Source organism: Nymphalis io, chromosome 2, assembly GCF_905147045.1.
Source record: "Nymphalis io chromosome 2, ilAglIoxx1.1, whole genome shotgun sequence".
Taxonomy (NCBI): Eukaryota; Metazoa; Arthropoda; class Insecta; order Lepidoptera; family Nymphalidae; genus Nymphalis; species Nymphalis io.
In genome coordinates this window covers 8,170,558-8,185,316 of record NC_065889.1, presented here as the reverse complement: position 1 = coordinate 8,185,316, position 14,759 = coordinate 8,170,558, and the positions used below count along the sequence as shown (strand labels likewise).

The window sequence follows — 14,759 nt, the reverse complement described above, 5'->3', positions numbered from 1 at the left end:
TAAATATTATTTTAAGAATTTTAAGTCGATTTTTATCTTCCACAACAAAATTATATTAATTACTTGTTGCTTAGTAATATTCAGAACAAATATTCTATTTAAAAAAAAAAACAGTTTTACTGAACGAGAGCCAATATCAATTTGCTACCTAAGGCTTGTTTTTCTCTTTACTACCATTATTGTTTATTTTTATCTTAAGATAATCTTTAAAGACAACATCTATTCTCTTTAAGTGTCTAAATCCCGGATAAGAAAGTGCTAATAAGCAGTAAATTGAACAGATCATTACTTTGTTTAACGATAAAGTATATCTAAATAACAAAAAAAAAGCTTTGATCTGTCCAGCCCAAACTTTGCACTATCAAATAGAAATGTACTGAATATATTCGATACTCCGCATATTTGTCGTGTTCATATAATATTCGTTATATTGGATTAAAATGCTTAAAATTCTTTTTAATATAATAAAATAAAAAGTGGACTTTATGTTTGTCTGACATTATGTAATAACCTGATTGTATCACTTTCGATGCGAAATTAACCGAAGAGTACGACTTGAAATCCTGGCACTTCTGAATTTTTTATGTACCTAATTTTTTTAAATAATTCTACTCTCAATCGGAGAAAACAATGTTAGGAAACCTACATGTATGGGATGTACCAGCCACAGTGGAGCGTAGTGAAATAAGCAAATCATCTCCTGAGAGCAGAGTAGTCCAGCAGTAGCAGATTTACATGCCCTTAGGGATATATCATTATAAAATTGTTCAAAACTTAAAATAACCCTCCGGCTATCAATACCGAATATTCCCTTGTCCCTTCACAAATAACATATTTCACTTTAGGTTAATCTTGTCGATATGGATCGATCGAGTTTTTTATTTGGTACTAAGAGAACATTTAAATGTTTTTACGCAAATATAAAAAGTGAAAAATTAAGAGCATTGCTTGATATCAGTTGGCTTCAACTTTTAATAGCTAGCTATTGCTTTTACGGTAAATTAATTCATATTTATAGATAGTTTTTATATCTTTTTTCTTAATTATTAATTCAAAGGTATTTATAATGTTTTTGAACATTTTATCTCTGTATTTAGCTATTATATTGTTATCGGTTTGTCATAATATTACATTATTAAATAAAACTACCTACAGGTCAACTTAAAATAAAGCCTTTCAAAATGTTCCGGATCAAATTGAATTAATTATTATCAGCCCAATTTTCCTAGCGATCATTTTCTTTTTTCAAGAATTCAGCCGAATACTCGCATAGAATAAAAACGTTATTCGACACTACACGATATCGACACGCAATGAAATGCGATCAGTAAAAACATAAATGAAATAATGAAAGGTATAAATTAAAATAAAGTCCTTGTTTCATTAAGCAATATAAGCATATCTATTAAAACAATAATAATATCCGGATTGAGACAAAGGAAGCCGTTAGATATGGTAATAAGCAACTATTGTAAAACGACTGTGAAATAAATATTACAAACACATAATGAATAATAGTTCGAGCGACCTTCAAATAAAATTACAAAAGCTCGACTAAATATAATAAATGTTAAATCCAAGTGAAAATACCTTAGCCCAGATGGGAGTACATTTCAATGACAACTAAGAGTACTAGCCCCATTGGGAGTACATTTCAAGGTTAACTTAATTTTGAGTAAGTATAATGTTTCTTTATTGTAACGTGTATGAGATATCTATGTATCTTACGCAATAACAATTCAAGCATACGTACAAATTTCATGCGCATTGCTATTCTCATTCATCTTTAGATCATATCATTCAAATCTTTAACGTTATGTATATGTAGTGGTTCACGGCTTCACCCGCGTGGAATTCTGTTAGTGACTATAAGAGTGCATAGTATATACATACTGAAATCTTATTATTACTGTAACAGAATATAGCCTATGTTACTTCTGGATAAAGTAGCTTTCTAATGGTGAAGGTATTATTAAAATCAATTCAGTAGTTTAAAAGTTTGATAAATCATCTTGTATTGAACGTTGTTTTTTAATAATGAATATTGAAATCTGTTTTATAGTTTCATTTCGAAATTATTTTACCCATTAAATATCTTCTGCAAAGGGTTCCGCGCATTCCTTAACAGTTCATCATTGAACGTCCAACGCAGTTTCCCATTTGAAGGTCAACCAGCTGAACGCATGCAATTATCTAGAGAGGTAGATACATCTGGCAACAACTCGCTTATTCACACATATACATCCGTATAGATTAAAATACCAATGTAATTGATATTACTTTATGAAATATCTTAATAATTTAATTGTAAAACTGTGTGTCTATATTAGAAATTGATTGATAAAATATTAAACAATTTTTAATAAAGTTTGGAAATAATTGAAGATTAGAAAAAAAATAGCGTCCAGCATATACGCTTTACGCGAAACAATATTGTATCTGTGGAGCCCTTGATATCGATTTCAATGATTATTTGATATCTTTATGCTATTAATAGCAGTTATTATGAATAATTTACTTGTTTATTTCTAGTTATTTTTAGAGTAGGTAAGTCAAAGTAAAAGAAGAAAAATCAATTAGCTATCATGACAGAAATGTATAATAATAATGTTTCGAGTAAAATTATATTTATTTGTCATATTAATTGATTTTAAGAATCATATTCAGAAGAAATGTATTAGTTTTTTATTAATCATAACAATTATACATTACTTACTAATTCAGTCAATCAACTAAAAAAACGAAAATCAAAAGAATACTAACTCCAAGCACTTTTTTTTTGACTATACACATACAAAATAATATATCTGATTTTTTATTGTAACAGCCTGTGAATGTCCCACTGCTGGGCTAAGGCCTCCTCTCTTTTTTTGAGGAGAAGGTTTTGGAGCTTATTCCACCACGCTGCTCCAATGGAAACTGCTTTGTGGTTGGTGGAATACACTTGTGGCAGAATTTCAGTGAAATTAGACACATGCAGGTTTCCTCACGATGTTTATTTCCCCGTCAAGCACAAGATGAATTATAATCAAAAATTAAGCACATGAAAATTCACTGGTGCTTGCCCGGGTTTAAGCCAACGACCATCGGTTAAGATTCACGCGTTCTTACCACTGGGCCATCTCGGCATTTTGATTATTAAATCTGATTTATTAATATTTTTAGTAAGAGCTTTAAATATTTATCTCGGTAAATGTAAAATGATCTACGAGATTTTATTATAGAACCGAATACTCTGCCCCAGGAAGGATGTATGACTTTGCGAAGTCGAAAACTTACTGTTACGTGTTTATATTTACTTTTTGATGTTATACAATGTTTGTCACCGCTTCTATGAAAAACGATTTTTGTGGCTATCGTGATATTGTTATAAATATATTCTGACACTACAGTCAATATTCGTACTTTGTTAAATTTAGAAAAGAAGTCTTTAACCCCTAAATGACACTAATAGCATTATAATGGCATTTTGAAGAAAGAGTAAAATTTTTTTTATATCTGAAGCGTCACTCTAAATAAGATAGAAGATACTGTGAAAATAAACAAAATATACTAATCGAACAGTATCCTCTATAGAGGTACGAGAACCTTTGTTGAGATGTATTAAGTTTGGTTAATAATTGATATATTTTCATTTAGAATCAATTATTTCGAACATCCCGCTTCCATATCTTAACATTAAGTAGTTGGTAATTTTATTTAAATTAGAATTAAAGATAGTATTGAGCATTTTTTCAGAGGTGACTTACAGTAAATTTTTTATAGAATAGGAAGGCGGACGAGCATATGGGCCACCTGATGATAAGTGGTCACCAAACGCCCTTAGACAATGGCATTGTAAGAAATGTCAACCATCGCTTACATAGCCAATGCGCCACCAACCTTGGGAACTAAGATGTTATATCCCTTGTGCCTGTAATTACACTGTAAATACGGTACCTAAGCTGTAGTTACATTAAAAAAAGTGACATAAATATTTCCCTTAATTATTAAAACATATTTTTGACCTAATAATACCATAGTATGTGTCTTGACTCTGACCTGACTGACTTGACTTCATTAGGTAAATATGTGTATTAATGTGTGAGTAATTTGTGTGAAAAAAACTCAATGATATAATTATACTTTATATACATATATATGTCAGATTATATGTATTTCATGTCAATCCCTTATCCCATTATTAAGTTCAAACGCTTTGGATTATATTTTTCCTTGATTTCTGGAAATGTTATTTACAGCTAAGTCATAAACAACTTTAAGACGAGAAAAAGCATACGTATGTATGCGTATGTATATATTGAGAAAGAGATGAAAGAACTTCATAGAATCGGAAATGCTTAATAAAATATTTATTTATTTAGTAGCACCAACAAAGGAAACACGCTTACGGGGTTACATTGTAGAATAATGTTTTAAAATGCGTGTGGCTCCTTCAATTATACCACACCAAGCATTGTACACAAAAAAATCTATTGAACAAAAAAATATATCATCTTGTGGCCTACAACTTTTGTAGGAAACATTATTATATAATAATATAAAATATAAGAATATGATAAGATAAGATCAATATTTATGACAATAAACGTGAAGAACATAAATCTTTTTTTTCTAGATTTGACTGTATGAAATGAAATTCGGGGGTATTTTACCAATCACATTCGTTATTCAAATTCGAAATACAATATCATATTCGTTATCGATGCGTCGAATTCGTTCGAAATTCAAATCAATCGGAAGTATGGGATTCTCGTAAGTTTATGCCATATTTCTCAATTATAGACAAGTTAAACTCATTAATAAACAAGTTAAATTTTATATAAAAGCATAAAGCATAGTTTAGACATAAGCATAAAACATAGTTTAGACATATTTTTATTTAATTTATTTCGAAATTTTAAGTAAATTACATTACACTATTGAATATTGATGTGGTTCGAAGTTCCTACTAGAAGCTACTATGCATTTTACCTTTTATTCATTTGTTTTATTTATTTAGCTGTTTATTTTTAAGGTATGTTTTTTATGGCTTCGACATTAAAATGATAACGTTCAAACAAGCCTCTTCAATAATTACAAAAAAGTCTATTTAAAATCCCACTTACAAAAATAAATGCAATTTATTAAAAAAAGTTAAAAATAACAGTCTCGGGTTCACTTATTTATTATTAGCGACATAGTTTCTTAATAACTTTTATCGAAAATATAAGACTAAATTAATAATAACATTCTATTTATTATTTCAAACGCAGTAGTATAAAATAATTGAGATACTTTTGTAAGGTCACCTTCGAAATTAAACCAATTTAAAATTCTTTATGTATACTTAAATATACATAGAAACTTTTCTTAACACTTATTGCATAACAAAATAAATTTCATTTAATTTCGATCCAATGACTAAAATATTTTGCAATTTTTATTTTAAAAAATAATCAAATTTATAAATTTGTGTTTTACGTTAGCTCTCTTTCTCTCTACGTTATATCTTCTCTCTCATGTTACGAAATGTGCCCAAGCGTGACGCGTCTTTAAAATTTTACTTTCAATTCTCGTCCAGTTACAGATTATATCGAATTGCTGCCTAAGAAGTTTCGTTAAAAAAAACTGGCTTACGAGAGAGATATCCAATGACAGGTTCAGCCATGGCTACTAGAATTTGCCGTTATTTATCGTGACCTCATGCGAGCGACGCGACGGTCACGGTAAAGGTACATATGGATATTACGGACAGGACGTAGTTGTCGCGAATAAATAAAATAAAACCTTTGTAAAGTTTTCTGCCCTTAATTAATTGAATTTCCCGCATTGTAACTTAATTTTATGAACATCATTTTTATAGTGCCTTTCGCAGGTTCGGTTTTATATTTTTTTATAATATAACATATATCTACATATATAATATGAAAATTTTATAAATAAAAAAAAAACAATTTATTTTAACATTACATTTTCCCAATTTCATCCTTTACAAATAATAATGAAATAATAATATTAAATCCTTTATTATGATATGAATGATCTGATCCCATTAGCTACGCGCAATTCTTAACCAAATACTGCGGTTTCGAATCCAGGCAAACGTGCCTTTAAATTTTAATCAGTTTATTGTATGTGTGTTTATAATTTCTTCGTGCTCGGCCGTGAGTACCGTGCCGTATATCCAAATAAGGCTAAGTCCAGCTGCGGACCACTTACAGTCTCCTTTTTTTTCATTTTTTTTAACATTATGGTAGTCAAATACAATATATTTATTCAATATGTAATAAAAGCATTATTGATTGTTAAAATATACCACCGAAATTCCCAATTCTCAAAATAATACCTCAGACTTGTGTAGGATCGGTGAAAGAGACTCAAAAGGATTATATTATTTCTTTATAATCGATATTTTGTTTCACAAAATGTAAATAATATTATATTATAACATTGCGATAAACACAAATATCTTTAAATAAGTGCTGTGAATAGAAAAAAACATTTTAACTTTCATGTCGGACAATTTAAAATCTTAATCAACTGACACAAAATTACAGCAATTAAGTAAAACCCCAATTTTTCGAAAAAATGAGGAAAAAATGAAACTAAATAACAGATGACGATTGTTTCAGACCAATTTAAAATTAAGCTTGTGAATGGGAACAATAAAAACTAAACTTATTTTTCACAGCTAATGTTTAAATGATTCAACTAAATAGAAATCAAGGTGATTGCCTGTGAAATAAGCCATGTTTTAATATCGAATTCAAAGTCACAAGATATTATGAAATAATTAAGATAGAAAAGGGGTTTCTTCAGAATAGTCATTATTTCTACGGATCGAATATTAAAATCGACTATGTCATTTATTTTAAATTTCGAACAAAATAATATCAAAAGTTTTCTTTTTTTTTATTACATTTAACTTATCTATTAAAGACAAATATTTGCTGATGCAGACTTGATAAAAAAAATCCGACTCTGATAACATAGTCAAAACTAAAAATAGTGTCGAATTTGTCGAGGGTAAGATTTAAATAGTGAATTTCAAATTCTGAAAGAGCGTCATTATACTTTGTTTTAGACCACTAATTAGTCCCGATGGTGCATTCAATAACGTGTACCGTTACTAAGCGAGCAGGGACGTAACGGAAGAAGCTCGAACTGGTTTAGGCATCACCTGGTGCAATTTATTGTTCAACCGATACATATTTCATTTACGAAACACGGACATTCGTTTTATATTTTCGAGTAAGGTATTTTGTTATAATAATATTTAAAGATAGCCATTGATCACTAGCTTGGGTGATCACGTAACAAGGTATAACGTTTCAATAAAACGTCGGATGCGAGCACGTTCTACCCCGGGCAAGCACTGCTGGGATTTAATGTTCTTAGTTTGTGCTTTTAATCTATAAAATAAAAGGTGAAATTCTGCCAAATGTGCAACCGTATAATAGTACGCGTGGTGAACCCCCTTATTTGTATATTATATATGAGATCCTTTTTCACGTAAAATTAAAGAAACGTACCAAGTTGTTCATTTCTCATCTTTATAAAATTATTAGTCATGTTAGAGTATATGTATATAATATTAATCCGCTAAGGTTCTACCCAAACCAATTCCAATCTCTCAAAATTTAATATCTTACGTACATAACAATTAATAATAAAAAGTACAATAGTAAAAACATATTCTCCCCACATTGATGCCTCTCCTCTTTGCCTCCACTGACGACAGGAGGGCTGGTTAATTTTTCGTCCAGAAAATCGGAATTGGAATTCAATGTCGAAATGCTGCGAGCGTTCTTGCTACCATTTCACGAAATATACAGCAGCTATTTTTAATTTTGTTCTATCTGTATCTATTCTTATAAAAAAATATGAAATAATAAAAGAACTATTTTTTAAAATGATTGTGGGTCAATTAAATTCGTTACAATACTTTCTTTTTGTTTATATATTTTATTTTAATGTTATTATATATAAAATTATGTTGTAATTTGACCGTAACATAAAGACATTTTTAAAGGATCACGATATAATATCCTACTTTCGGCTGTATATATACTATTATATTATTTTGTTTTTTTTTTTATTTTTTTTTTTATTTGATTATTTTTACAAGCGTTCATTTAATTATATATATATATATATATATATATATATATATATATATATATATATATATATATATATATCATTAGCTATCCGTACTGGCTTTAAAGGATAGAATAATAATCTACATGAACGGTTTTAAATATTACAAGACGAACATACAAAAAAACATGTTTTATTGGGGCAGAACCTTCGCGAGAGTACGCACCACAATTTCATCAAAATCAAATGGCTTAGGAACGCATAGAGAACAAAAGTGCAGATAATTATTAGTATGTAGTATTATTAGAACATTCCAATTCAATATTTTAATATAGTGTATGAGATCTAATTGTTGCGTGGTCCTTGTTCTTTTATATCGTTTTTAAATAAAAATAAGTCAATCTTCATAATAGAGTTTTGAAAAAGTCTTTCTGACTAACATTTCAATTTTCATTCAATTGGTTTTACGTTGTCTACATTTTAATTCTAAAGGCGATCTATCACACACTATATAACTCGTTTCTTTTTTAGGTGAAAAGTATTTAGTTAATGTTTGATACATTAAAGGATAAGAACGAAGACTGTTGATTGTTCTAATTTTGTTAATGACAAGAGTGGGATTAACTACGTATAGATTATTTATATATAAGAAGCTGAAATGGATTGATAATCCATTTCAGCAATATCTGAATCTGAAACAGAAGGATGCGGGAAACCCTATGATATTTATTTTGCAATGTTTGTAACTTAGAAGTAGTCTTTTTTACGCTCGCTTATAATGTAAGTTAAATATATGTTCATTTAAATATAATATGCTGTTAAATTCACTTACTTGATGTAAGTGAATTTAACTTTTATGAGAATAATAAAAAATCTTAACCCGGCCAAGGATCACTGAATTTTGATCTTGTGATTGGCAGTGAAAATAACATTGTAAGGAAACTTGCATGTAGCGGATGAAAATCTGCCACAATTGTATCCACCAATCAGCGGGGCTGCGTGATGGAATTAGCCCAGCTATGGGACACTAACGGACTGTTATTACTTTTTAGATTATTTATTAGGAATAAAAATAAAATTAAAAGATACGTAAAGGTACTCAATTTTTATACTTTATTAGTCCGACAGCTTGGGATAATTCTAGCCGGTTATCATTGTAAAAGGCAAATTATAATTGGCGCTGAAACTTGAAACCTTAATGTTTTTTATCGTTAATTAGTTCGAGTTTTCGTCGGTATTTCAACGGTGGAGAGCGAATCGGGGCAGGGGTTTGAAAAACGTAAATTACATCGCAAACCACTCCCCGACGTGTTTCGATTGAGAGTCTTTGATATATCAACGTATACTAACGTAGCCTGTGTTTTGTTTTTTTTTTAAACTTCGGATTAATATTTATGACACGGTTTTTTGTAAATTCGATACTTTCAATCTTTTCATTACAATTTTAATATATACATAATATATATCCAGTACGATTAACGTTGTTTATTTTATAGGTCGATACATATTTCATAATAAATTAAATTAAATATATACATATGTAATTTAAAATATTTAAAAATAAGAAGTCGTTAAAATAAAAGTCAATATTCAAGACATTTCAGAATAAAGTAAGCAATCTGTGAAACATTTATTTGCATAAAGTCATTTCCTCACTCGGCCGACAAACTAGAAACAATTTGACGAAATGATTGATCGCCTCCTTATTTTGTTTTGTTGTCTATTTAGCGGGTGATTATTCTTGTACAATTATATTTTAGTTAATTATCACGATTACTCGAAAACGATTTAGTGAAACTGCCATCATTTACGCTTCGAGTAGTTTTTGAAAACAGCAAAATATTTTATTAAGTATCGCTTGTTTACTGTTTACTAAAGACACACACATACATACATACCTACATAGCATACATTCACATCGTTTCTATTTCTCATCGTTATAACTAGGTTTTTTATTTGTTTTTTTTATTCTCTGAAACACGTCCAGACAAACTAAATAATAATTTGTATGGACGACATTGATAACTGCTTCGTGTTTTAACCGTGATTTTAAATTTTGTATATATAAAATTTAAATTATACAACAATATATTTAAAATTTAAATTATATTGTCAATAATATTATTATTAAATGATTAAATTTTACGCTTAAATACATATTACATAATATATTGGTGATTGTACGAAATTACAATAAAATAATTGTGTACATATTAATCATTATTTATCTTCTAAAGCATGAAAATCGAAATATTTTCTTAATACATAATTCTTCTTATGTATCAATATAATATAAAGAAATAACATTATAATTATTTTAAAATAATTTGTTATTTTCAGGTTCTCCGTGGAAGGTAGAAGTGATGGCAGGGCCGGCGGGCGGTGGCGGAGGAGAGCCCACGAGGCTGATACCTGCGCGAGTGCCGGCCGTGTTTGAAATTTCGACTTCCCCTGGCGCTCCTACGTTCAATAAAAACGAGGTAGGTAGTTATTAATTTCTTGCTTAGGTTGGTTTCATAGTGACCAAATATAAAAATCTTATTATATTCTTTATTTATATAGAAGATAAAGCATACGGTGGCTGATGTTTTATCAATTACTCGAGCGTAGCAGAGCGTAGAGTAATTCCTTATACAAAATAATATATAAAAATTAATAAATAATAGAACCGAGTTCAAAAATAGCGGAATATGTACTTAATAGTAAAAAATAACTCAATTGTGATTTCATTAAAAGGTTTTCCAACGTTTTTGTAGTACACACAAGAACTTGAAATAAAAAAATTTGAATTGATATTTTTTTTAATTTTCCGTGCATGATCCACTAGTTTATGTATTAAGGTAGTGCCTAAATATAAGGCCGCAGATCCCGAGGTTCGACCCCGGGTCGGGCCGATAAAAAATGATTGGGATTCTTTCTCGAAAAATTCTCAGTAGCAGCCTTGAGTCTTGAAGTTGGAAGTGTGTGAGCTCCCGCCTGCACGTAAAGCTGATGATCCTGCACCTGAACTCTTTCAGATCGTGTCGGATTTGTCGTCCTATTGTATTATGAGAAAGAGGAAATAGTGTGTGCACCTATGCTTGCGCACAGACTTGTGCACTATAATATATCCCTCGCAATTAGCTAGGCTTCCTTGAGAATAGCCACCGAGGCCGAAATCGATCAAAAGGATATCATATTAATGTCGATTATGTAAAACGTTTTATCCGTAACATCAAATGCAGTATTATTATAGCTATTTCATTTATCTAATAAAGTTAAGTTTATTTATTGGCAAGTGTATGCTGTTCTACCAAAATAAAACATCATTGTAATTTATAACCAAGTAAATTACTTAGAAAACAATCAGAATGATTGATTCGCCTGTACTTCGCACATGCAAATATTTGCTCATATGCTTATATCATGCTATACATCTTGCTGAAGGCGTCACGTTTTATTTTTAGATGTATTTTTATTAATATATCTTGTAATATTACTATATATCTATTCAGTACATATTATGTGAATTTTCAAAAGGTTTAGTATTATTTAAAACAATTAGTGTCAACCTAACAAAAGGGATCCGATGTTAGTTAGCAACGAACTTCTTTTTTTTTAAACATCTAACTCGTACGTCGTAATTATATATCCGAAAGTACTGGACCAAATTGCAAAGTAAACAATGTACGTCAAAGAAAAATCTATAAGATCACCTGGGGACCTATCCTAATAGAATAAAGATTAAATCATCGAAATCGTTTCAACCGTATACAATCCGTATATAAAAATCCTTGTTTAGAAGTCGGTCAGAAATGTATATCTACGGAGAAATTGCAATCTTGATTTAAAGATATGAACTAAGTAGGTTTTACACGGTTTATTTAAAAATATTACCTCACTCTGAATACCATGTTCCACTTTCGAAACAAATCAACCGTGCATAATTGTTTATACATACGTTCAAGTGTGTAAATACGAACAGCAAGCGCGCCAGAAACATCTGTTAAGCGTCCGTTTTGTGTAGCAAATAAAAAGCGGGTAAGTACAACTCTTTAAACGAAATCCAGACTTGTAGAGCACTCATAAGCATATTGCTTGTAGGACGTAGGTACTACCGTTATATGGAAACCAAATAGCCGTATAACTAAGTAGGCACGTACTTAGTTGTGTCATAAAAAAGTGGAACCATGGATGCATGATTTATCTTCACTCAATGTGAAAGCGTTGGCATTTTGCAAGAGTGGTGACAATTTTAGATTTATTAGCGCTACAGTGAACCTTTTAGGATTATATGTCATCTTATACGCACGCAGCGTTATGTTATTAGAACAAAAATCTTTTTATTATAGCACCGCCGTATTAGCATCAAAAGCTTTTGATCTCTACTCGGAAATATACTGTCTGCCGTTATTTAGAGTGCAGCTTTGAAAGACTTTTTATGACCTATTTTAATACGAAACGCAGTGTACTAAATTTGAATCTAAGCTATGTGAATGCAGGTTATATTAATATTTACGTTATATAAATACGCAATACATAAATGTATATGAAAAATAGTTTTCATTTATTTAGTGAAAATGAAATAAATACAGGAAGTATCATAATAGCGCGTTGGATAGCTCTCGAGTATTGTAATATACAAACATGATAAATGACATTTCGAGTGGATGTGAAACACGAATATCCTATATGGTCTTACGAGTATTATATGTATATACAATTGTTATGTTATATAGAGAAATTTTAAATTAAATTTTAATTTAATAAAAAAACGTGTTATTTTTTATTATTATTATTTGTATCTTCACAGACACAACGTATAAATTTTTGAGATTAAACTTTTTTTCTGTCGCTCCGTTTTTTAAATTCTTACATCATACTATTATTATTATTTAAAACTATTAGTATTAAAGATTTCCTTATTATTTTAAGTATTTTTTTTTATATTGACTGCCGTGGATGACGTGCCGTGGAATAACGTTAAATTAACAAAAACAACCGTCGGTTCTAGTCAGCTTCACAAAACGTTGACAATTCTTTGTACGTAGAAAATTTAGGGTCGTACCAATTATTGTTGCTCACTTGTATTCAGCCGGATAAATTCCAAAAGGAGCCGGATTTCAAGAATTTCTAATCGTAATGTATTTATCAAACATTTTCTTTGAATTAAAATACGTAAAAATCGCTTTGACTTGCACAATTAACAAAAGCTTATACACCTATATATATATATATATATATATATATATATATATATATATATATATATATATATATATATTCTATGTAAAAACTAGGCGGACGGGCAAATTGGCCAACTGATGTTAAGTGGTCACCACCGCCCATAGACACTAGCGATGTAAGAAATATTAACCATTCCTTACAACGCCAATGCGCCACCAACCTTGGGAACGAATATGTTACGTCCCTTGTGCTTATAGTAACACTGGATTACTTATCCTTCAAACTGGAACGCAGCAATACGTAAGTATTGCTGTTTAGTAGTAGAATATCAAATTTATTCTAACACTTATGCATTAATTTATCTTTACATACCTCTTAATTATTCTACCCATAGACTATGCATTCAATTGAATTAATTGAAAAGTGCTTTAAGCCAGTTTTAGTATCGAGTACTAATTATTGTGCTCGACAGTGATATTTTATAATAAATTTAATCGCTGATCGTTAATATATGAATTACATTAAATCTTTGGACATAAAACCTATCTATCAAGTAGTATTCATGAATTTTAAATACTTCTATATTAATAATATAATCTTTAAAAAAAATAATTTACTCGCCAAACTTGAACAATTTTCAATCGAATCGGGCTTCGACAATATTGAAAAATGAAAAATTCGTTTTAAAAACTGCAAAAGCTTTATTCATTTGAAAGTTATTTAGGGCAAAAAGCTCTTTTATTAATAAAAATGAAAATACTTGTTCAACGGACTAGTTTTCGTATGCTATTTCGTGTTAGATTAAAAGTTAAATAGATATTGAGTGCTTTGCTAAAGTGATTATTTGGACAAAGAAATACGAACACTTTGTATTTTTTTAAGATATACATAGTTCACAAACTTAATTTAGAAAAAAAACTGCACCTCATTATATCAATGCTATGCAATGCTTTTTCAATAAGTTATTATACAAAATCATTAGTATTACTGTGACTTTGTGTAATCCCGGATACCTCCCAATCAGCACTGAACAGCAATACTTTATTTTGCTCTAGAGTGTTAGCCAGTGTAATTACTGGCCCAGGGACATATTATAACAGTTTCGATGGTTTTCGAAATTAAACATTTATGAACTATATATCTTGTGTAGGAGAAGTGGTGACCTCTTAAATATATTTAAATTAAAGCGTTAAATAATAATCCTTTTCATATTTCGTGATAAAATGGGTTTATATATAATGTATAAAGTATATTTTATTTCCCTCTTTCTGTAGGTCGGTGTCACAGTGACAGCGCCGTCGCGTCGCCCTGTGACAGCACGCGTGTTAGACGTGGTGGATCGACCTGGAGTATACCGTATCGAGTTCACGCCTGAGGAAGTCGGCACACATTTAATAGATGTAAGTAACTATAAATATGCACATTTCTAAAAAAGTACACAATTATTTAAAGTATAATATAATGCGAGCTTAATATAAATACACGTCACGTCTCTCTCAAAATATACGATT

General features: G+C 29.8%; 1 protein-coding gene across 3 annotated transcripts in view; it reads left to right on the top strand.

Moving 5' to 3' along the window:
• The window catches only part of LOC126778456 (filamin-A), a 96,747-nt gene that overhangs the window by 58,059 nt on the left and 23,929 nt on the right, over positions 1-14,759 (top strand). For all 3 annotated transcript variants that reach the window (XM_050502031.1, XM_050502022.1, XM_050502039.1), the window contains 2 exons: positions 10,423-10,562; positions 14,523-14,648. In XM_050502031.1, coding sequence (XP_050357988.1) covers positions 10,423-10,562; positions 14,523-14,648 — 266 coding nt within the window. The remainder of the gene's footprint in view (positions 1-10,422; positions 10,563-14,522; positions 14,649-14,759) is intronic.